The sequence below is a fragment of the Pogona vitticeps genome, chromosome 8 (genome assembly GCF_051106095.1).
Source record: "Pogona vitticeps strain Pit_001003342236 chromosome 8, PviZW2.1, whole genome shotgun sequence".
In the NCBI taxonomy this organism is placed as follows: domain Eukaryota; kingdom Metazoa; phylum Chordata; class Lepidosauria; order Squamata; family Agamidae; genus Pogona; species Pogona vitticeps.
In genome coordinates, this window is record NC_135790.1 from 15,945,683 (window position 1) to 15,970,793 (window position 25,111).

The following is a 25,111-nucleotide window of genomic DNA, read 5'->3' on the forward strand; positions in this document are numbered from 1 at the left end:
TGTTTCACTGTTCTCCCTGTAAATTAATCTTTCTTTTAAGATGCCTCCACGAAGCACTAAAGCTACTTTGTGAATTCTGGTGACACATGTGTTGAACTATACATATCCTTGCAGAAGCTGCCTTGAGCATCCTTCAGTCAAAAGGCAGAACTTGAACGTGTTATACTTTTGGATCAGGTAGCTGTCAGATGGTCGTGCCGACTAGAGGGTCCTAGGAGTTAAGAGTCCAAAAAAGTAACTTTTCCTAGTGTTATCAAAAGGCAGCAGAAACAGCTTCTAAATAAAAAAAAGTATACGTTCATGCTAAAAAGGGACACCTGGGTATGTTGGCCATGTACCCTACTTGACGCAGAATAGTCCTCTATCTGAAAGGCTATTAGAGGACAGATCTTTCCTTGAAGGTTATCTTCTGTTTGCAGGGTGGCCCAATGTAAGTTCCATTTAAAGATAAAGACCCTCGAGAGGAGGAGTGGAGGGGGGCTTCAAGGTGTCCAGCAATTGGTAGCATTAGCCTAGGCGTAGTGAGCAGAGAAGCTGGTAACTTGTCCTTCCTACTGCGATGATTGTGTTTCAATTTCAGTGCTCGAAATTTTGTTCCTTTGCATATAAACAAGTACATATGTGTGCGTGTGCGCGCTCTCTCTCTCTCTTTTCAACATATATTACTTGTCCTTTCTTTTTGCAGTTTATTTCCCAATTTAGCAATATGATAGTGGCTACCATAGCCTGGAATTTGGGAGACCCAGGTTCTGTTCATCTCTGAGCCCTGAAACTGACTTGATCCTGACCTCCCTCACAGGGTGATGGTAAGAATAAAGGGAGTTAAGAAGAAGACAATCATGTAATCTCCCTTGAACTCAGTGATGATAAAGGTTTACAGAAAATGAATTATTATATAAAACAGCTATCTAAATAGCTCAATGATCAGAGGCTGGAAGCTGACTCCCCATGGTGTTTCCTTAAAGAGCCTGCGCACCCCAGCAGAATGGAGTGACCGACCACTTCTAAGTATTCTACACCTAGTGAACTTGAGAAAGTGTTTGTTGCAGAGTTCTGAATTTTTGAATAGATTCCTTTAGCTGTGTGCAGCAGAAATGCAGGGATTCACAGAGCAGAATAGCTTCAAATTTCCCGGAGTAATCCACCCCTTTCCCATTAAGTGGCACTCACAATCTCAATAACCCACTCTGAGACATTTGTAAGAAGAATAAAAATGACTTCTTACTTACAGATCAATAGCAAACTGACAAACATGACTGCTTTCAACAACAAAATTCAAGACAGACATAGAGCACAGAGGCGGATTCCCTGAATTCAGAGGCAGGGAAGGGATGATTGATTTGTGCTAGACAAATTGAGTCACCCCTGCCCAGAAAAGTCCCTCCCAGCTAAAGGGAGCATGCAAGGTTGCAAAAAACACCTATAGAAAGGATCACCATAGACCGGAATCAACTTGAGAGCACATGATGATTTTTAATAATACAATGAATAGGTTAAAGAAGGCTTAGTATAAAAAAACAGGTCATTTTCAACCCATTTATTGTTGGGATGGGATGACTTTATTAAGTAATTGATCTACCTGGAAGCAGGGCCATAGCATAGTGGTGCCTCGCTTAACAGTGATAATCCGTTCCAGGAAAATCGCCGTTAAGCGAAAACATTGTAAAGCGAAAAAACCCATTGAAAAGATTGAAACCCCTTCAATGCATTCCAATGGGGTCAAAACTCACTGTCCAGTGGAGATCCTCCATAGGGCAGCCGTTTTCGCTGCCTGTCTTGCGAGGAATCCGTCCCAGAAAACAGAGTGGAGCCATTTTATTTACCCGGTGGCCATTTTGAAACCGCCAATCAGCTGTTTTAAAATCGTTGTTTTGCGAAGAATCGGTTCCTGAAGCAGGGAACTGATCATCGCAAAGCAAAAAAAAAACCCATTTAGATCAAAGATAGTCATAATGCGGTTTCGTCGTAAAGCGAGGCACCACTGTAGTCTTGGCACCCAGGTGTTTTCTCTGCCCTGTTGATTAATGTGACCTTGGCATTCTCAGGAAGATGGAGGAATGGAGAGGAACATGGAGGTCTACACAGGAGGTGGCCACATTGGGCTTTGCACGGACCCTCCCTGTTTTGTGTTTTCTTCTACCCAGTGAGGAGCTACTGGTACCAGTATATCTTCCCGGGGTGCCCCATTCCAATATAACACACCAGTGGGAGACCCCTGCCCTCCTCAGCAGCATTTTTTTTTGCCCTCACCAAATTTCAGCACCCTAGGTCAACACAGGAGTTGCTCTTCAGCAGATAGGATTGGCCTCTGGGGTGGATTTGCCACAATGCAAAAAGCCCAGGAAGCGACTGTAAGGAACAGAAGTGTATTTCAAGGCAGGAAATGCAAAGAGCCCCGCAGTTCCCTGCTCTTGCTTGGCAAAGCATTCCCTCCGGAGAGTCGTGGGCACCCACTGTGGCATTTGCCAGTCTCCCCGGGCACTGTGGGAGAGTCTGTAGCCCAGGGCTCTTGAAGTCTGAGCCTTTCCTGGTTTCGAGGAGCGGAAAACCAGGCCTCTGCCCCTGCCACGTTGCTCTGGATGGTTTGGGAATATTGTTTGTGTGTTACTATTTCTTAAAGCATGGTTAGCTAATCTGTTGAAACTGTGGATGCAGGGAACATGGAAGCGGAAAACATCAAGTCCGACCAGAAGAGAAGAAAGAGGGAGGAAAAAAAGCCTAACAACACCGCACGACGACACACAGAGCTCTGTCTATTGAGAGAGGACTTGGCAGAGTTCAGTGGTGGCAGAACAACTCCAAGCGGTACGAAGGGACGTGCCTGGAGTGGACAAATCATGCTAATTGTGTGCAAGAAGGATCTAAAACTAAACCCAAAATGAAGAGAGAAAGGGAAGGCTTGTCCAGAGTTCTCAGCGCTCGGGTTTTGATGCACGTAGCTTGCCTCCTCATAATCTACTGCACAGGTAGGCAAACGGGCACTCTGCAACGCACTGGGAAGAAGGCTGGGTGGGGTGGGGGGACTTGGCAGGTCTTCCTGCGAAGGGACAAGGGGTCGGGCGAGAAGACGAATGCCTTTCTGTGAGCTGTATAGGTCGGAGGCGAAGAGGTGAGGTTCATTCAAGCGAAAGCCCCAAACACCTCCTAGGTCTCATTGCACGTAACAGGATCCCTCCTGCCCTTTCTTGGCATTTCAATGTATGGGGAAAGGACTTAAACCAAGCCAGTCTTTATAGAGCGGGTTATTGATCTGGATGCCTCAGAAATCTGGGGACCTCTTTTAACCGTGTGCCTTTGGAGGGCTTGCTCGGTCTCACCTGCTGAGTTTTTAAAACATGGCATTTTGATCTCGCCGGTTCATGTGGTCTGTCTGTGGGAAGATGCTTGAAGATTGGTGGGGAGACCCATATAATTCAGCAGTGCTTTGAGGGAAAGTATACTGGGTTGCTCAAAATGTAAGTCCGAAAGTCTCTATACAGTATTTTGACTATCAAGTCTAAATTTTTGGCTCAGGCTTTGACGTCCTCGAAAAAGTTCCCTAGGAATCTGAAAGCAAATTGCTGGATTTTTAGAGAACATATTTATAATTTTGAAAGAAAGAAACAAGCCAGCAAACCACATTTCAATGAATATGAATATTAAAATGGCAAGAATTGTGTAATGTGATGATAATCCTGCATTCAAATTTTGTCTCTGCAACAGACTTTGGTAACACAATTCCAGGACTTATTTCCGCCCACTCCTCTATATCATCAATAAATGGAAAATAAGTCCCATCTTAAAGGGTTCTGTTAAATATCAAAACAACCTAATATATACAAAAATAATAGTAACTGCAGTTATGCTACTTTTTAATAACATGTGATTCTTAACAGAAGCAACGGGGTGAGATTCAAGCACATTGCTAACTCAGTAGGGCAGTTCTATATATAATTAGTTAGAAGTTAAGCCCCAGTCAGTTAAATGGGGCTTACTTTCAAGTAAGAGTATTTATGTTGCAACGAGGAGCAAGCGTTACTGAACTTGGTGGGAGCAGGTTGTGAGCAAATATGCATCGAATGATACTGTTCAGCTAATTGGGAATAAGTCCCATTGAAATAAGTGGGACTGCCCTTCTCAGGAGACCCGTGTAGGATTGTGCACTGGAAATTGTGTGTGTGTGTGTGTAGGATTGCACTGTTGGATATATTGTTTAACATCGCATTAAAAATGCCTATGGCAGGCTGCCAGTTGCCATAGTTATACAATGAACATATTTCTTTATACAGTACAGTACTGGTTCTTTTTAACTCTGTGAAAATGACTTAAGATGGGTTTCTTCCCTGCAGCCGGCTGAGAACTGAGATGTTGGATGTTAACATAGTGGATCCATTTTTCCTTATTATATAATAATCTCTCGCCTGGCTTTGCTAGTGTTCAGGGGGTTGACTCTGGGGTTGCAGATTGTCCTTGTTATGGTTTAGGAAGCTGCCTTGTTTTCGAAAGGTTACCGCTTTTTTCACCTCTCTTGATCTTGCCCCAAAGTCAGGCATCTTTCATGCGGAATATATCCTCCCATACGGCTTGGAAAAGTTACTTTTCCGGACTCCCACGGCATGAAATTTCCAGCAAAGTAGCTGTGCCAGTCTGTTGCAGCGAAAGAACAGAATCTTACCCTTAAAGACTAAGGGTGTGATCACACCATAGATGGCGTTTTGGACCACTTGTGGAGCGGTCTGGCGTGATCTGTTTTCCTGGCGATACACGGAAATGCTTTCCAGGTCAACCCCAAGCCCTCCCCAAGGGCTAGGGGTGGTGGGGAGAGCAGGCTGGAGCGATTCCCCAAAAGGACTGAAGAATAGTCTTAAGGGAGAGGACTCCCTCCAAAGTGACTTTTCCTGGCGGGATCAGGGGTGCCCCTTTGCACACTGAGAAATTGGATTTGGTACTGTACAATTTTCCTGTTGACCTTAGTCCATTTCTTCAGCTGCATGGAAGAAGACCTTTGTGAGTGCGTTCAGCTCTTCCAAGATAAAACTTGTTCATCTTTAATTCCCAGAATCCTACAATAGTCTCTTGGCTGGTGTGGTCAGTGCTCATGTTACCTGGGGGGTTTTGGTAGCTGTAATCTGCCAAGTTAAATAAATAAATTCTACTGCAATCTACTGGTTCAGAATTGAGCTGCGCAGCTGGTGAGTGTTGGGGCCGCTAGGGAACACATCAGGCCGATTCTGTTCAAATTACATTGGCTACAATTCAAAGCGCTTGTTTTGACGTATAAAGCCCTAAACAGCTTGGACCCTGGATACCTGAAGGACCGCCTCCTTCCATATGACCCTACCGCCGTCCCTTAAGGAGATAAGAGGGAGGGCTTGTAGAGAAAGGGCCTTTTCGGCAGCTGCCCCCAGACTATGGATCGCCCTCCCGACTGAGATCCGTCTGGCACCAACATTGATGACATTTTGGTGCCAGGTCAAAACCTTCCTGTTCCAGAAGGCTTTTAATTGAAATAATATTAACTGTGGGTCCTGATGGCAACTTTTAGAGTACTGTGTTTTTAATTGTTTTACCTTTTAATCTTTTTATTGCATTTAAATTGTAATCCACCCAGAGACCTTTGGGTAGTGTGGGCGGCATATAAACAAAGAAACAAACAAATAATCAGAAGAAGTAACTCTTTCAAACCTTGTTCTTTTCTCCACCTATATATCTTTTTGAATATGAACTCTCTCTTAAGTTCTGGTTAATTTTCAGTTGATAGCTAACACTGAAGTACGTTGTCTGCCTACTGAGGCCGTAGCCAGATCTACTGTTCCTATTAGTATATCTGAAATGTTATACAGTATTGCTGATGATTGTTTGGCTTGAATGCTAGAATTCGAAACAATGCAGACACACAGAAACATAGGCGCACACATCCCAGACAGAAAGGCATACAAAATACTATGTCTGAGGTAAGAAAATACTCATTTTTAAAAATCCTATGTTGCTGTTATGCGCTGTCAAATCACCTCCGACTTATGATGACCTTATGAATGAGTGACCTCCAAAATGTCTTCTCCTCAACTGCCCTGCTCAGCTCTTGCAAACGCAAGTCTGTGGCTTCCTTAGGGAGTCAATCGCTCTTCCTTGTCATCTTCCTCTTTTCCTGCTGCCTTCAGGTCTTCTTAGCCTAATGGTCTTTTTCATACGTTCTTGCTTTTTCATTATGTGCCTAGAGTAGGACAGCCTGAGTTTTAAAATTTTCCCCTCCAGATGCAATCCTGTTCATGCTTATTAAGAAATACCTCCCGTAATTTTCAGTGTGAGTTACTTTTCACTGGATGAAGTGAGACTGACAGCGATCCTGACTGTGTGTAGCTGCCGCAAATCTGCAAGTTCCCTGCGATTTGGGTGTAAAACTGAGGGTGGTAGAGATTTTTTTTCTGCCCCTCTTTTTCTCTATATATCTTAATTTTTATAAATGTCACTTTCTTTCTAACGAGAAAGAAAATGCAGGGAGAGCATAAAGGTCAGTGGGAAAATCCAGGGAAGGAAGAGACATCCGTTTCACCAGACCTAGGTATACCCGGCCCGTTTATGCCCCAGATCATCATCATCATCATCATCATCATGATCATCATGATCATGATCATCATCATAATCTATCTATCTATCTATCTATCTATCTATCTATCTATCTATCTATCTATCTATCTATCTATCTATCTATCTATTTATTTATTTATTTATTTATTTATTTATTTATTTATTTATTTATTTATTAGATTTCTATCCCGCCCTTTAGGCAAAGTCACATCATCATCTTGCAAGTACTCCTGTGAGGAGCTGGAACATTGTTGGAAGGCATGTAATAAAAGATAATCAAAAGAGCAATAATGAACCCTGTAATTATTGACCGATTACACACTTTCCAACTATATTCAAGCTCCTCACAGGAGCACTTGCAAGATCAATGTATGATTACTTAAGTGAAAACTCTCTATACCCAACTGAACAGAAAAGGAACTTTAAAAAGTCAAGAGGCATGAAAGATCAGCTGCTTATTGATAAAATGATACTGAAGAATGCAAAAAGATGAAAAACAAATCTTAACATGGCTTGGATGGACTACAAAAGGGCATATGACTAGATTAATACCTGTGTAACAGTTTTTGGGATTAGTAAAAATATTCAGAAGTTCCTCAAGAAAAACATGGAAAAATTGAAAACTGCCTTAATGGCCCATGGTGAAGAAATTGGTGAAGTTAGCATCAAAAGACAAATATTTCAAGGGGATTCTTTGTCATCACTACTGTTTAACACCTCGCTAATCACTATGTCAATAATTTTAAATAAAACTGGATTGGGCTCCCATATTTCAGAGCAAGCAGGAAAAGCCAATCATCTGTTATATACGGATGACCTAAAACTATATGCAAAAAGTTCCACAGATAGAATCACTGCTAAACACAGTGTGAATATTAAGTGAAGATATTCACATGAAATCTGGAATTGACAGATGCGCATCTCTGTCTATACAATTTGGCGAGATAAAAAAACCACACCAGATGGAATAGAGTTTAAAAATAGCAATATTATAAAATCACTATCAAGTGATGAAAATTCTAAATACCTTGGAATACCAGAAGCAGATAACAACCTGCGCACAAAAGTTAAAGAAATGACAGAAAGGGAATATTGTACAACAAAAGACTGTGGAAAATGTTAAAATCAAATTAAATGGTAGAAATACAATCAAATCCATAAACACATGGGCAGTTCCAGTCATTAGATACCCAGCTGGAATAATAGATTGGACTCAAAACAAATTAGAAGAATTGGATTAAAAAACATGGTAAATAATAAACATGTATCATGCGCTATATCCAAAAATTGATGTGGACAGATTGCCGTATATTTGCCACAAAAAACTGGAGGCCGTGGATTACTGCAAGTGCAGCAGGTAGTAGAGGAAGAAAAAAAGACGACTAAATGATTATATAAGTACAGGTAGAGAAAAAGTGAGAAAGTGAGGAGGAATTGAAGAACCTTGTAATGAGAGTGAAAGAGGAGAGTGCAAAAAACGGTCTGAAACTCAACATCAAAAAAACTAAGATCATGGCCACTGGTCCCATCACCTCCTGGGAAATAGAAGGGGAAGATATGGAGGCAGTGTCAAATTTTATCTTCCTGGGCTCCATGATCACTGCAGATGGAGACAGCAGCCCTGAAATTAAAAGGCGCCTTCTTCTTGGGAGGAAAGCGATGACAAATCTGGACAGCATCTTGAAAAGCAGAGACATCACCTTGCCAACAAAAGTCCGAATAGTCAAAGCTATGGTTTTTCCTGTCGTGATGTATGGAAGTGAGAGCTGGACCATAAAGAAAGCAGACCGCCGAAGAATTGATGCCTTTGAATTGTGGTGCTGGAGGAGGCTCTTGAGAATCCCCTGGACTGCAAGGAGAACAAACCTATCAGTTCTAAAGGAAATCAACCCTGAGTGCTCACTGGAAGGACAGATCCTGAAGCTGAGGCTCCAGTACTTTGGCCATCTAATGAGAAGAAAAGACTCCCTGGAAAAGACCCTGATATTGGGAAAGTGTGATGGCAAGAGGAGAAGGGGACGACCGAGGATGAGATGGCTGGACAGTGTCTGCGAAGCAACCAACATGAACCTGACACAACTCCGGGAGGCAGTAGAAGACAGGAGGGCCTGGCGTGCTCTGGTCCATGGGGTCACGAAGAGTCGGACACGACTAAACGACTAAACAACAAACAACAACCAGAGAAAAATTACTTAAGACAGTGAAAATGGAGAATATTTTGAAAACAACAGAAACATAGGTTCAATATAAGAAACAACAATTTGAAAATAAATTAAACAGCTGGAAAAATAGACCACTACATGGACAACACCTGAGAAGTATTGATGGAAAGCATGATAATAATTCAACATGGGCATGGCTAAAATGGGGGACCTTTTAGAAAGAAACGGAAGGCTTAATTTTTGCTGCAGAAGAACAAGTACTCCAAACCAGTGTGATGAAAGCTAAAATTCAAGGAATTTGTGGTAACAGCAAATGTTGACTCTGCCCCCTCAAAAAACCTCATCTGCTAATATCCAAAGATTGCACCAAACAGATTACAAAATTAGACATGACACAGTGGCAAAATTAGTGCGCTGGTCATTATGCAAAAAATATAACTTGCCAGCCTCCAAAAACCCACAGGAACATCAAGTAGGGAAGGCGTCAGAAAATGACAACTTCAAGATCTTGTGGGATTTCTGGATCCAAACTGATAGACACTTTGAGCATAGTAGTAGTAATATAATGAAGAAATGTCTGGATCATTGACGTTGCAATTCCAGGAGATGTCACAGTTGAAAATAAAGAGTTGGAAAAACTAACAAAATACAGAGACCTGACAATTGTAACATCTTGCCTGTGGATGAAACAAACTTCAGTCATCCCTGTAGTCATTGGGACTTTGAGAACAATATCAAGAACTTTCACACAGTATTCTAAGTAGATATGGAGGTATTCATATTTGTCCTTGCCTGGAGTGGCTAGTCGAGCCGGAAGAGAGCAGAGCTCTGGGAGTGATTGGAAGGATGAGCGAGGCCGCCGCCGCCAGCGGACACATGAGTGGACGGTCCGGCCCCAAGAGTCAGACCCTCAGTAACTCCAGCTGTGTGGGGAGATTCGTATTCAAATACAAATGCCCCAACTCTATAAGCAGTTGCAGATCTCAGAAATAACACCATCACAGCTACAAAAAATGGCAATATTGGTAACAGCATACATACTACACCAATGTTTAACAGATACTTAGGTCTTTGGTTAAAACTTGTATCTATTATATAATACCAGTCAATGTTTTTATAATTTTGATTGACTGGGCCTGGTATTTCTGAATAATAATAATATAATAATAATTGCACTTTAGACCAGAGTACATTCCAATAAAATCAGTAATGTACAAACATGCAACACACTTAACCACAACTTTATTTATTTATTTATTTATTTATTTATTTATTTGATTTATATGCTGCCCATCTAGAACGTGTCGACTCCGGGTGGTTTACAAATAATATAAAAATAAACTAAGATACAATCCAGATTAATCCAACCTTAATATTATGTCTATATATGTGAACCTGTACGTCAACATAAAACTCTTTAAAATACAGTAAGCAATGATCCAAAAGACTTCACTAACTGCTAAAAACCAGCTAAAAAGTTCAAGTAAAATACATTGGTCACCGATCATCTCTCCTTGCACCTGACAGCTATGGCTCCCAAGTTGAACAGATAGGTTTTCAAACCTGGTCTCAATTTGTCCAATCTTGTTCCATACGAAGGAGAGAATTCCAGAGCTTTGGAGCCAAGTGGGAAATGAAGGAAGCCTGGAATTTGCAACCTGTAAGAAACACTCTGAAAGCTGTGCGCTGGCACCCCCAGGTTGTGACAAGTGCCCCCCCAGCAGATAAACTGCCCAAATGGCACACCTCTAGTCTACAGGCAGAGGGAATTCACCCTCGCTTGCATTACAGTGGCCATTGGCTGAGATTAAGGTTGTTCTTTTATATCTGTCAATGTAGTACAGTATCCTATTATATCCCAGAAAACAGGCTTTTTATATCTCATAAGAACATAAGAAGAGCCCTGCTGGATCATGCCAAGGGCCTATCTAGCGACTCAAATGATGACTGGGCTGGGGCACCTCTTTATGAGGACAGGCTACAGTGTTTGGGGCTCATTAGTCTAGAGAAAAGACATGGGGGGGGGACATGATTGAGACATATAAAATGATGCAGGGGATGGATAAGGTGGGTAGAGGGAAGCTTTTCCCTCTCACATAATACCAGAACCAGGGGGCATCCACTCCAATTGAGTGTTGGGAAAGTGAGAACAGACAAAAAATTATTTATTAACCCAATGTGTTGTTAATCTGTGGAACCCCTTGCCACAGGATGTGGTGATGGCATCTAGTCTAGATGGTTTTAAAAGGGGATTGGACAGATTCCTGGAGGAAATGTCCATCGCAGGTTACAAACCATGATGGGGATGTATAATCTCCAGGCTTAAAAGGAAGGTACCTCCAAATGCCAGATGCAGGGGAGGGGGTATCAGGAGATAGGTATCTAGTTGTCTGGTGTGCTGCCAGAGGCATCTGGTGGGGCTACTTTGAGATACAGGAAGCTGGACTACACAGCTCACATCTGTCTCCTCCCCCACCAAAGCAAAAGGTACAGGACTGTGGGAGTTGTAGCCCAAAAGATATATGGTTTAACGCCTGTACTAAGGAGCCTTTTCACATCATTATTTGATTTGTCATTAAAGTGTTCCTCCTGGCACGGTGTGATGCTCAGACTAATCTCGTCTCGCCACTTCAAATTGTACGGTGTCAACAGTTCCTGCATGTTTTCTCGCTCATTGTGCGGTGAAGCCAGCATCGTTGGGACATGCTGTTCTAGGCTTTTCAGCTCCCTGATGCTGAATGAAGAAGTGTTTATCTTTCTGGGACAGGCAAAGCTTTGGCACCACCTCGTCTTTCAAAAATAGCAATAAAACAAAGCAGAACACTCCAACTAAAGGGCCACAGCAGAACATTCCTTCATGGATGTTGTATCTTGGCAGAATTAATGAGAAATCTGTGAATTGTTTGTAAGAAAGCTATTCTGCACGCAGGACCTTCCCCTCTGCTTGCTTGTACTTGGACTCCTCCAACCCCCTGGTGCATAATGCAGTCACCATATGTACCACATCTGCATGCTTTAGGTTTTGTATTACCCCGTATTTTTCGCTCCATAAGACGCACCATTTTTTAAGGAGAAGAAAACAGGAAAATATAATCTGTTTTCTTCGCTCCATAAGACGCACAGACTTCCCCCCCCTGTTTTGTGGGAAAAAAGTCCGTCTTATGGTGCGAAAAATACGGTAATTTCCGCACATAAACGGGGATGCCATAAGAACAGTGTTTTGTTTAAAACACCCACTAATTTCAATGCCTCAGGAGCAGAATGTGCTTCAAAGGGGTTCGAGTCCCTTCTCTTTCCTCTCCCCCAAATACCCAACAATGTCTTATTCAAACACTAGTAGGATTAGGAGTGTAGATGAATTTGGTCTTGGGCTACAGTGACACATCTTTACACTTGATGATATTTTCTAATTTCTTCATTGCTGCCCTTCCGAGTCACAGTCTTTTGATTTCTTGGCTGCAATCTCTACTGGGATTGATGATTCAGCCAAGGTACCGTATATAGAATCTCCCTTCATTGCCAACATTAAAATTATATAGGTTTTTTGTGGTTTTTATTTAGGTCTACTTAATGTCTAGCTGGCACTTTCCTCTTTCACTAAAAAGTCTTTTGAAGTCATTGTTACTGCTGCAATTGCTTGTTGCTTGCATGGGAAATTTTAAAAAGTGCCCCGCACATAGCAAAACTAGCATCTTGGAGCTATTTCTGATATCACAAAGATAAGATTTGAGTCGTGCTGAGATGCGTACGCTAGGTCATGTTTCCAGGTTCGTGGCACTATTCTCCCCAGTGTACATTACTTTAATATACTTTGAATTTGTATTTATGTATTTAGAGGCCTTTTAGAATCTAAGGCCTAATCCAGTGCTGGAAAATTAGATATTCTTGCTGAAAAGTGACTAGTAAGTAGTACTTGAAACTGGGAGATTACCAAAGCCACAATCATAAATAGCAGTGTTGGCAATCTGGGGTTATGTTGTCCCATTAATCAAGGTTGGATCACGGGAGTTTGGCTTGCATGAGAAGAAGACAGAGGAATGCTTGAGTCTGAGCACTTGATGTGGCCATGTTGGGTGCATTGTGAGCCCTCTTGTTTTATACTTTCATGTGTCCACGGAAGAGAGGCAGGAGGTAGTATGTGCACTCTGAGCTGTGCCCTTTCACAAACAAATGGACTGGTCCCCACCCTTCCAGCAGAGAATATTTCCACTGTCCAAATGTGGATGCTCTGGGTCAGAGCCCAGGTTGCCTCGGTTCTCATGACAGCTCTGACCACAACTCTTCACTGGCTGCATTTGGACACCATGAACATCATTCATATGGAAACCTTTGGCTCTCCATACCTTCTTGGACTGCAGTTTTCACTGTCCATGACCATTCCCTGAGGCTGATGGGAGCTGAAGTCCAACAGCATCTGGAGGGCTACTCATTCCTCATCCCTGCAAGAAGCTATGGCTGGTGATGGTTAGAACTACTTCCTTTCCTCCTTAGGCACATTTGTGAAAAATAGACTATAAGCTTCATCTTCTGACTGCACTTAACCACAGATTAGCATTACAACCAAACTCTACATTGTGCTTAATCTAACTGTGGCATGTTGAAATGGCTTCATCAACTATGCTTTGCATTTTGCTCATTTCAGACCAATTGTGTTTAAGGGCTCAGCCACACGTGAGAAAAGAACCCCAGTTATACCAAGTCTTTTCCTCCCTCTCCTGTATCGTTACATTTTTTTCCAGTAGTCATAAAACTTTATTCAATTCATAGACCTTACACCCAACAGCATGCAATTATTTGTTTGTTACAAGAGATTTTCATCAATGTAAGTTTGGGGTGGGAGCTCCTATTTCCTGGGTGATGCAATGCTAATCAACCAGAGACCAATTTATCAATCCGGATCTTCTTCTGTCCTTTCCTGTTTTTAAGTACAGTATGTTTGGTTGTATCTATAGAAACATACACATCTAGCACACCTAAAGCTTGAAATCCTGTGATTTTAAAAGGAAGTCTCATGAATTGCTATAATTTATATATTATTTATATGTCTTATTGTTAGCCACCCAGAGTAGACTTTGGTCTAGATGGGCGGAGTATAAATCAAATAAATAAATATATGCCAGTGGACGCATTTACATGGTTTTGAACTGCATTCTTACATTTCTTTCTATTTGAATCGCTATAGCAGGCTACACTGCTCTTTAATGTTGCATCAATTCATTTTTTCCTATTATTTCTTGGGGGAATCAGACCCCCCTTGTCCTTTTTTTTAATTACAAAAGTGATATATTGATAGACAAGCCTTCTCTCTTCACCCCCTTTCCTCCCCTCCTTTACTCGCTTATCCCCTTTTCCTTATTTCTGTGCATCTCTCCCTTTCCGTTCTTGGCTTTCATTTTTTCTTTTGTCTTGTGAACAGTGTTGGGAGGAGAAAGCAGGTTTTAAAAGACTTGCAAAATATTGTGAAGAGCAAGGTTTTAAAAAAAAGCACAGAGGGACATTAATGCCTTTCTTTAGAATTCAAAGCAGCATACTGTCCCTTTCTTTCCTCAAGCCCCTTTTCACCTTCAAGGGAAGTGGGGGAAGCTGTCTCCTTCAGAACATTGTGTTCATGTTGTTTTTGTGGTGGTGATGCCCATTACTAATGATTTATCAATATCCCTTTAAAAGTAAAAATAAAAAAAGGTACAAGCTTGGTGGCTATGAAGTGGTCACAGCTCCCCAAAACTCGACCCCATTCACAAAGGAAATAAATTGACAACAAGTTTTGCACGCATTGAAACGGTACAGAATAAAGTGTACATGATTGGTATAAAATAAAACTACCTTCCCAGTAATTTAAAACCACTGATTGCCAAAGCAAATAAATTGATGTTAGCCGTGTGCCATGTGAACAGAAAATTATGAAGCAATCCAAATAATGGTCAAAATGGTGTACGTAAGTGGGGTTCTTTTGCAAGCGTGATTGAGCTGTAAGATTAGCCATGGTTTCTTGGATGTCGGTAACATGGCAAATTGTGATTATTCAAAAAGAGAAGTGAAAGCTTTGTATACTGAGCTGAAAACTGTAAAAGGGATGTTAGAACCTGTAGAGCAGTTAAGCTTGTTCTTCTCATGAGAAGGTAACGGTGAGACTTTAACCTGTGGCATAGTTTGCTAATGGTTATAGAAGGAAAAGTGATGTCCAAAGGAGTTCTCAATGGCTGGTTTTGCTACATCAGAAGATAGCTTTAGACTGAGTGATCATCTCTCGATATTAGCTCCTAAGTCTGAAAAACATGTAAGCAAAAACCTGAACAATGTGATCAGTGCTGGTCTAGTGGGCTGTAGATGCTGGTGGGAGGTGGCCACCTGGTCATTCCCATCTGTTGGGGGAGTCTTATGGCCACGTCCCTCTGTTTTGGCAACCAGAGCCTGCTAGATATGGAACCTGCTGCCCTGAGATTGTAGTGGGGGATATTGTCCTATTGGGGGAAGACTGAATTGCCACCTGAGATTACTTCAAGATATGGGAGATGCCATCTTATCCTTTGCCTCCAGTAATAAAATATGTTGGACTGCCAAACTAAAGACGTTTAAAACTTGAAACATAAGATGTAATTAGATGAGGATTTATCTTCTAGTTTCGTCTGTTCTGGGAACAGGCTAGTTCCTTTCTTTTCCTGGCAACCATATGATGTATGGGTCATCACAAACTAGCCCGTTCCTGGTATTTGTTTATCTACATCTTTTGGGGTTGCTGCCAAGGGCTGTTGCTTTTTTTTTTGTGCAGGTAGGATCTCTCCATTTTGGTTTAGTTCCAGTATGTGTGACTGCATTGATAAACCAAAGCTGGCGGCTTAAATTGTTCCTTTGCTTAAGCCGTTTCATGAACTTGAGAAATGGAAAATTATCTCCCACTCTGCTGTGGAGATGGAAAGAGAGAGAGGAAGCAAATGTTCTTTTAAAAACTCGGTGGCAGTGCTGATGCAATATGGCACTTGGAAATTTTTTTGAAAGCTTCCTCTCCCTCCTCCTCCAAAAGGGAGTAGAAGGAAGCTTTCAGTTTCCCCTGATTGTGAAATGACATAAGCAAAGCACAGAGTAGGAGACAGGAGGGGATAAGGCAGGAAATTTTTTTGTGAGATTTGCTCTTCTTTTCCTTTCCCTTTAAAGGGAAAGGAGAGCCAAATAGGGTTACTTGAGGTCAATCTTTGCATGTGGATACAAAGATCACTTCAAATGACATACAGTGGTGCTTCGCTTAACGATTGCCCCGCATTACAATGAAATCGCTGTATGACGATCTTTTTGCAATCGCAATTGCAATCGCAAAACAATGGTCTAAATGGTTTTTTTTTTCGCTTTGTGAAGATCAGTTCCCTGCTTTGGGAACTGATTCTTTGCATTACAACGATAAAAACAGCTGATTGTCGGGTTTTCAAAATGGCCACTGGGTGCTTAAAATGGCTCCCCACTGTGTTTAGGGATGGATTCCTCGCTATACAGGCAGCGAAAGTGGCTGCCTTATGGAGGATCTTCGCTGGACGGTGAGTTTTTACCCCATTGGAACGCATTGAACGGGTTACAATGCGTTTCAATGGGGTTTTAAATTTTGTTTTACAATGTTTTCGCTTAACGGCGATTTTCCTGGAATGGATTATTGTCATTAAGCGAGGCACCATTGTGCTGTGCCTTAAAGTGACCCTGTTTAGTACCATCCAGCCCATGATAATTTGGCCATTTAGTCATCACAAAAAGGATTACAAAGTATTTTGCCAGTTAAGATTGCAGCCACGTATTGATTTATCTGAACTTATGTCCCATTGAATGAAATAGAAACTGTGCTGGCAAGGCACTCTACATGACTGGATTTAGTCCTGCCAGTGAGTCAAGCATTGGCATGAACTCTGTCCCTTCCAGCTGCAGGGGAAGAATGCTATTTTTGATATCCCACCTACCAGGGACCTTGTTCACAGATGAATCCTTAACATATTAGGGAGAAGGTCTTGATCCAGGTTTAATTCCTAAGATAGTTTCATGTGAGCTTTAGACTATAAAGAAGGAGAGGCTTAACAGAATACAAATGCATTTGAGATGTGGATGTACATAAGAATTCTTCACATCCTAGGGACTGAACAAAAAAGAGCATGCAGTGGTACTTCACTGGATAAAATTGATTATTAAGAAATGCAAATACTAATATCTTGGTCATATAATTCTTTATGATAAATATAATATAATGCAATACGTCATTGAAGGGAAGATTGAGGGTATATGTGGAAGAGGTAGAAGGCAGATTCCTTGGATGAGTGACATTAGAGATTGGCTGGACATAAATAACCAGCAAGAGAGAGAGGATGGGTTGGCAACTTCAGCAACTGAGATGGCACCCAGAAAGAATGAGAGGGAGAGGGAGAGCAAGCACAGAGAGGTGAGAATTTTGCAATGGGATCTTCCTCCCTTGCAGTCTAGACTATATGGCCACTCAGTAGTCATGTTCTAATGAACATATTGACCAGGCCTGACAGATAAGCAGTTGCAATGTAAAAAAGGGGGCCAGGGTTGCCGCACAAGCTCTTTGTCTCAAAGCATACATTATTTCCTGATCATGACCCCCCCCTTCTACCCACCGTAGCATTTGCAAATGGCTTATACAGTAGATTCAATTCCAAGAAATCCACCCATGAAAAATAACAACACCTTAAACATCTTCTAACTTATAGCCACCAGCGTCACGACAGAAATACAAGGGGAGGGGAGGAGTACTGCCAGCCCATCATATTCCTACACTAAGCCTTGACATATGTTGTCCCCCTAGTTCATTGCATGCCCCGCATTCCAGGACTTATTGTTGCCTAGGGAATGCCCCATAATTGACAGCTCGTGTTATTCAAGGTGCTAGTCTTGGTGGTTCGTTCCCATGAAGTCCTGAATAGGTGCAGATACTTGTGTTATGGTTGCCACTCAGTATTAAAATCCTGCAAACCCTGTGGTAACGGCAATGCCTTCTTGGAGAATACAGCCATTCATTCCTTGGTTTGGTAGTCCATAGCACTCAAATTTGAAAAGACGAAAAGAAAAAACAAAGTACAAGGCACAGGCCCTCATGGAATATTTATGGGGGTCATTTTGATGGGAGAGAGAGAGAGAGAGAGAGAGCGTTGGGAAATCTTAAATCAGACTCAAGTTAGATCGCACGTGGATTGAGATACTTCTGAAATGGTTGTTGAGATTGACCCAAGAAATCTAGTTAGTCTATTTGTGTACTGCCCTCAGTTGGACATAAATCAGTATAGAGTGTGTGTGAGTGCATGCATACACATATTCATGGAAGAGGATGAGTATGCAAGTTTCTGTATGCTCACACGTGTATGTGTCGGTGCTCAGAAACAGCTAACATAATCAGTACGATTACTACAACTCAACAGACTTTTTAAAAAAGCAATAAAGCAGCAATTCAGTAAATTACAGTACAGAATTTTTAAAATGCTTGGCAGAACTGAAAAAATATGAAGTATAACAAGAGAAGCCAAGCTAACCTCCCCAGAAGCAGAAGTGAAAAAGAAATTCTGTCAATGAACTTGGACAAGTTACTTTTTCTGGATTACATTCTCACAGTCTCCTGGCCAGCTGTGATGGCTGGTATTCTGAGAAATGAGATCCAGAGGAAGTTAATTTATGTGCAATCAGACAGAAATATAGCTTGTATTTTGGACCAATAATGCCATCATCTGGTGCAATCTGTTTCTCAGTGATCAGATGACATACGGGCAATTGCAATCCATCCCGACCTGGTTCAATGCCCAAGCTGGACCTTTTTGGTTCACTGGCAGGGTTGCTCCTTTGGAGGGCCAAGTTGGAGCCATTCCCTCACGGATGAACAAGTCGCTTGAAGGGAGATCATTCCCAGGAAAGCAACCCTTTCTGGTGTGTTCAGACATGGCCTGATCACACTCTTTGGCAGGTTCTGTGCTGTCCCTACTCACTGCCCATCTTGGTTCAGATGCCAAGAACACCTTTTGGGAGCACCTTTGGTTTATGATCTTAGCACATAACCCTAACCCACTTTTTATTTTCAACAGTTATGCAGGATAATGTAATTTAAATTTAAATTCAAGCATCTCTTCCCCCCCCAGCACCCCAGTTTGTTATATCTCCAACAAAAATAATAATCATGTGTCATCAAGTCAATTCTTATGCGAATACTTTTAAGGTTTTTCTTGATAGAGGGAATACTCAGAGGTGGTTGCCCATTCCCTTCTGCTGGCAGCCTCCTGGGACTGTGCAGCTTGCCCAAGGCTACACAGGCTGGCTCTACTCACAAGAGTCACAATGGGGAAATCAAACTCCCAACCTCTGGCTCTGTAGCCGGATACCCAAACCATGAAGGTATCCAGTCAGCTGCTACATCTCTATCCTGATTTTTTATCCTGCAAATACTTCATCGTAGACTATGTGGTCCTCTCTACTACAGTCAACCCTCGACTTACGAGCGTCCCTACATACGAACTTTTTGATTTATGAACGACTGCATTCACAAAAATTGGCATCGACTTGCGAATGGAGCCTTGACCTACGAACGAGGTCGAGGCTCCGTTCGCAAGTTAATGCCATTTTTTGCGAATGGAGCCGTTCGTCGCCTTCGGAGCTCTCAAAGGGCTTTCCTTCCGACATCAGAGGAAGCTCTTTGAGAGCTCAAAAGGGAAAAAGGCAGGGAGAAAGGGCTGGAAATTCAATTTTTTTAATTTTTACTTTTTGCCTTCGGAGCTCTCAAAGGGCTTCCTCCGATGTCGGGAGGAAAGCCCTTTGAGAGCTCCGAAGGTAATTTTTTGAAATGCTGGAACGGATTAATTCCATTCCCCTGTATTTCGATGGAAAATGGTACTTCAACTTACAAACTTTTCGACGTACGAACACCGTTCCAAAACGGATTAAGTTCGTAAGTCGAGGTACCACTGTACATCACCACAACACTCCTGTGAAGTAGATCAGGCCGACAGACTATGACTGGCTTAAAATCATTCAGAGAGTCCATGGTCAGGTGTGGATCTGAACCCCAGAACAAAGCTGGAACTAGGACAAAGTGATCTGGGCTGTGATCCAGAGAGCTGCAATTTAGAGGGAGAAGGAATGTTGTTCCCACCCACTGGTGGTCACCAGCACTGAGCCAATAGTTCATTTCCTCCACCTCCATCTGTCCTCTTCCGGCAGACGCTGGCCTCATTGATCCAAGCATAAGCAATATGGCGGCAGGTTCCTAGGTGCCAAAATGTGGCTCCAAATTGAAATTTCTCAAACCCAACAGTCTTCACGATTGTGCCACTCTGGCTCTACGCCAGTTTCGGTTAATTCTGACCAAAATGATCTACATTTCCCCAGCAACATTTCCCCAGGGCTTAGAAGAGTTACTTTTTTGGACGATAACTCTCAGGATCTCTATCCATTCTAAAGCGAATTTCTTGGTTCTGCGGAATTGAGACCAGAGCAGAAACTGTTTTGGGCCGAGAAGGCTCAGCTGTCTCTTTCCGCTTTTGTCCAGCTGCTGACCAGCTCCTTTTCCAGGTCCTTGATGCAGCCCGGTGAATCACAAATGCCGATGTTCCTTACACTGCAAGCCTTTTAAGCTTGTGCCAGGAAGGAACTCAAGCCAGCAACGGGGAGCTTTGTCCTCGGCTCCCGGCAGTCTCCTTTCGGCCTCCTTCCCCAACATAAAGCTGGAGCTGGTACCTAGGAGACTGGTTCTCCCTCCTTTTTCCTGCAAGGATTTACTGTACTAAGATACAAAATGTACTCAAAAGGAACCAAGCCTTCTAAGTATTCATTTGGAATGGTTGCCAAACTCCACAGAGCCCATCCCCTTTCAAGGAACGAATGCTTCTGGGTCTATTCAGAGTGTCCTAGCAGTGGAAGAATCCACAAGAAAAGAACTAATGATTTAGTCCACCTGCTGTGAGGCAGGACCACCCATCCTTCTCCTCTTCAGTCTCTCTCGCCACAGAGGTAAGCTGTGGGGAGGGATTCGGGCTCCATTCTCAGCACCCCAACAGGGCCCACTAACCTGGAGCTGTGAGACGACATTTGGAACCGCCTGAATACAATACAAAGTTTGCCATGTTAAGTCTCCCATAATGTCCATAGTTCCAAGGGCCCCCAAAAGTACTTTGTTACAATTATAATCACAATTTAGAAAACTCTTTCATTTCACCTTTTCCAAAAGTGACTAAAAGAGTCAGTTACTCAATGTAGTAACTCAGTCTACCTAAGTACAGTGGTGCCCCGCATAGCGACATTAATCCATTCCAGGATTAACGTCGCTATCCGGATTCGTCGCTATGCGGGGGGGGGAACCCATAGGAACGCATTAAACTCCGGGAAAAACTCACTGCTATGTGGGGAATCCTCCATCCGGCCGCCATTTTTGCTGCCTGGTAAGCAAGGGCTGGGCGCGAAAATGCTGCGGGTGGCCATTTTGTTGACCCGGTGGCCATTTTGGAACCACCGATCAGCTGTTTGTAAAACATCGCAATGCGAAGATTATAAGCGAAACGCTTACCAATCATCGCAATGTGATGTTTTCCCTATCTAAAACAAAAAACGCGTTGCTATGTGGATTTGTCGTTAAACGGTGCGCTCGATAAGCGAGGCACCACTGTAGTGGCACCACACATACAGTATCTTTTTAAGTCTTTACTTCTTTGTATCAGATCATTGGATGATTTAAAATTATGGATGTACATGAAATATAGGTAAAATTAAAAACAAATTAAAATATTAAGATAATTAGAACCGGGCTTCTTCAATAGTGTTATCTCAGCCATTTGTTAGATATTCTTTTGTACACGTGGTGGGGCATAAATTCCATGCATATATGTACTGTATTTTTCCACAGTCATATAGAATTTGTCCTGTATCCAAGTAGCCCCATTTTACTTGATTATTCTTTGATTTTCCTACTTTACTTCAAAGTCTATTATGGTTTAATATTTAGACCTTGAGGTGGGCACAGGCTGTAAATATTAAGACAGCAGAGGGTAGGTTAACCCCACGGAGAATCAAAACCATGCATCTAAACTAAAGCATGTGGTCTACTCTTTCACTTTCCAAAAAATGCAGAAGCTGGTGGTTGTTTTTGATCCATTGAAAACTCCAGTAGATGAATAAACATTGTTAGCCATTCGGAGTGCTGCCAAAGTACTGGGCAGAGATTCTTCCAGAGGTTAGGAAAGTTACTTTTTTGGACTACAATACCCAGAATCCTCCAGCAAGCATAGCAAGCATTCCCCAGCCACTATGGCTGTTGGTTTTGGCTGGCTGGAAGATTCTGTGAGTTGTACCACAAAAAGTAATTTTTTTTCAAGCTTTGAGTTCGCAAATTTGCTTTGACTTTTCTCCACACAAGTCATTTTGCTCTTCAGTGGGGGAGGGAAAGCCTGGGAGGAAGAACGCAGACAAAAACAGGAGGAAAACCTTCCTTTTTCTTTAAGGGAGAGGTGAGAATGTAAAAAAGATGGGAGAGGTCAAACAAAGATGCTGTGACATGATTGAACCTCCCCCAACCCCCCTTTTTTGTATGAAAGAGAGCGAGCGAGTTTGCTGGCCAGGGGAATTAGTCTGGGGTTGGAGCATTACAGAAAGTTGTTTTAACTCTTTGCATGTTTCCAGCAGCTTGGTGCATGCGTGTGTATCAAAGAGTCATGGGAGCAGTGGTGTAGAGTGAGTTGCCAGCATCTGGAGAAAGCCCTGGCCCCCATTCCCCCTCCATGACCCCCAACCCCCTCTGGATTCCTTTTCACCTGGAGCAATTGCCCCTGTGCCCCCCATGTTACACCACTGCATGGGAGAAAAGGATTAACCCACCCTTCCCCAGTCCTTCAGACTCTGGATGTTTTGGAGTACAACTCCCATCATCCTCGTACCAAGTGAGGCTGATTTTGTTACAAGAGAGACTGGTTCACCTCTCTCCCAGGGGACCACATTTTTCGTCCTGTTTGGCTCAGAAATGTGCATTTCTGTTAGGGATTGTTGCTGCTGACGTGGTGGTGGTGGTTGTTACTACCACATCACAGATGATAGTTTTTCTTTCTGTTTGCATTAGATGAAGGAAAACAGAAATAGAGCGACAGAGGTTTGCATACTAATAGATCTCATGACTTTGGTCCTTGTTTAAGCTCTTTCTTGTCTCTTTCTGCACAGCTTCTGATCTAGCACTTAATGGTCACCCAGCTGATTCATGGTTCCTGCCCTGCATATCAATGCTGGTTTTGTTTAGATTTCAGCAGCCAAGCTGTAGGCTGAAGCCATTTCGGAGGCTGCTTCTGTGATACTGAGTGTTTGTTCTCTCTCAGCCTGACTGAGAAAAAGGCAGGTGTCCTGTTTTGACCCTAGATGTATGTGTTTAGATAAGCCTGCCTTCTTGACCACGGATCATGGAGCATGATCAACAAAAATCCCCCAATTTTTCAGCCTGTCAGAATTCAGTGGCAAGAAGCAGCCCTAGTTAAGTCTTGAAACACAGGGTGTCCAGTTAAGAATTGCCCCCAAAGATGAAATGCATCACCAAATAAAGAGGATGTATGCGCTTTACATGAGACACACATGTGCTTAGTTATAAGTACAGCTGCACATTTAGGAACAAGCATTATAATTTAAAGGGGAATGCAATCCATCTGATCATTGTAGAGAAAAAACTCTGGCCAAATGATGGATGCCCATCATGCTCAGTCTGCAGCTGTCCAATTTATGGTGGCCCTAGCAGGGCTTCCAAGGCATGGGAGATGTTCTGCTATTGCCAGCCCCCAGTGAATTTCCATAGTGGAGCAGGGACGGGAACCAGGTCTTCTGCCTCCTATGAATTGCCCCTTAATGATCCATTTAAATAGTCTCATCCTGTTCCTTGCTATTAGACAAGTGAGGAAGAGATAAGTGGGGAAATAGTCAAGGGCTCAGAGGAAAGCCTTGGACTCCAGTAGACAGAATCCTACAGGCTATTTATGCTTGCATAGGACACACTGACAAATTGCTGATCGTTCATATGGTGCTGGATGCCTGCCTGCACGGAAACTCAATCATATAATTGGGAACATTCCCAGGAAATCAACTAGCGCCTTATTGATGACCAGCGATTTGCCTCTTTGACTGTGGTCAATTTCATGCAATAGACTCATCGGTTGACAATAGTATTCTGGCCACTGTCTTTCTGATGACAGTATGATGGGATCCCACACCGGGTGTCTGGAATTGTTGAGGATGACAGGGAGGAATACTTTGACTCCAGATCCTTTTAAAAATCAACTTGGAGGAAGTGCTCCTGGTCAGTCAAAGCACAGATCAAGGAACAGAGATACAGCCTGTACTGGATGGAGTTGCCCTTTCTCTGAGGATGCTTCCAGGGTGCCCAGGCGTTGGTGGTGGCCAGGATGCCTTTGCATAGTTAAAACCAGCATGCCAGCTGCAGCTGTTTCTGGACAGGTCTGACCTGGTCACATTGACACATGCCTTAGTTACATCCCGGCTGGATTACTGGAATATGTTCAGAAACTTCAGTGGATCCCAAATGCTGCCGCCAGATTGTTAGCTGGGGCTGGTTACAGGGATTTACCTAACCTCCCATTACAGCAGCTCCACTGGCTGCTGATCTGGTTCTGGACAGAATTCAAAGTGGCACATCTAGGCAACCTGGAGCGTGTGCTGAAGAATGATCTCCCTTGGGCTCTCAACGCTGGAAGGGAGGGCTTGGTGCTTTTTGATCAAGGCTGCTCCTTTTGCAAGTTCAGACTTTTCCTTTTGCATACTTGCTTGTCTGCTCTTTGTCATCCCAGTGTTAGCCTAAATGCCAATGAACTCACGTGTTTGCACCTTTCTGCATCAACAGCCCAATACGATGGCAACCTCCACATTCTTGCCTTTCTGGGTACTAAGGGAAGGAAAAGTCAGCCGAGTTGTGCCTCTGTAGTGCCGATGCAAGGAAGAATGGCCAGGAGGTCTAGTGCGGTTTGTAGCAATATTTCTCTCTGTGCCCAAGGCTTAAGATGCTGTAAAATGCCTAAGTGAGCTCTGAACTCTGACAAGACATTCAAAGTTACTTGGGGAAGTCTTCGAGTGCTGGAAGCTGACAGAAACCAGTCTTTATCTGTTCAAATGACCAAGTTATTTATGCCAAATGCTTTGGGGTGAGAAGTTTGGGAAGGTGTGCAAGATGGAATGCTTTAATCTCCAACCCTATCATCCTTTGATATCTGGTGTGGTTCTTCATTTGTTCCTAAGTGAGATGCTTTGCTATAATTTTGCCAGTTAGTGGAAAATGAATAAATGAGTGCACTGCTAAAAAAGGTATATAAGGGCCAGGGAGTTTGCCCATCGCTGTGTTGCAGCATAGACCACCCTCTGTAGAGGTCCTGCACAAT

The 25,111-nt window shown here is 42.7% G+C and overlaps 1 protein-coding gene across 2 annotated transcripts in view; it reads left to right on the plus strand.

The window, feature by feature from the left end:
• The first annotated feature begins 688 nt into the window (after positions 1-688).
• Positions 689-25,111, plus strand: part of HEPACAM (hepatic and glial cell adhesion molecule) — a 55,746-nt gene continuing 31,323 nt past the window's right edge. The window contains exons 1-2 of one of the 2 annotated variants that reach the window (XM_078379796.1): positions 689-806; positions 2,656-2,966. In XM_078379796.1, the coding sequence (XP_078235922.1) occupies positions 2,879-2,966 (88 nt within the window). In that variant the 5' untranslated portion in view covers positions 689-806; positions 2,656-2,878. Of the gene's footprint in view, positions 807-2,344; positions 2,967-25,111 lie in introns of those variants that run through there. The other variant, XM_072978903.2, reaches the window with a different exon arrangement.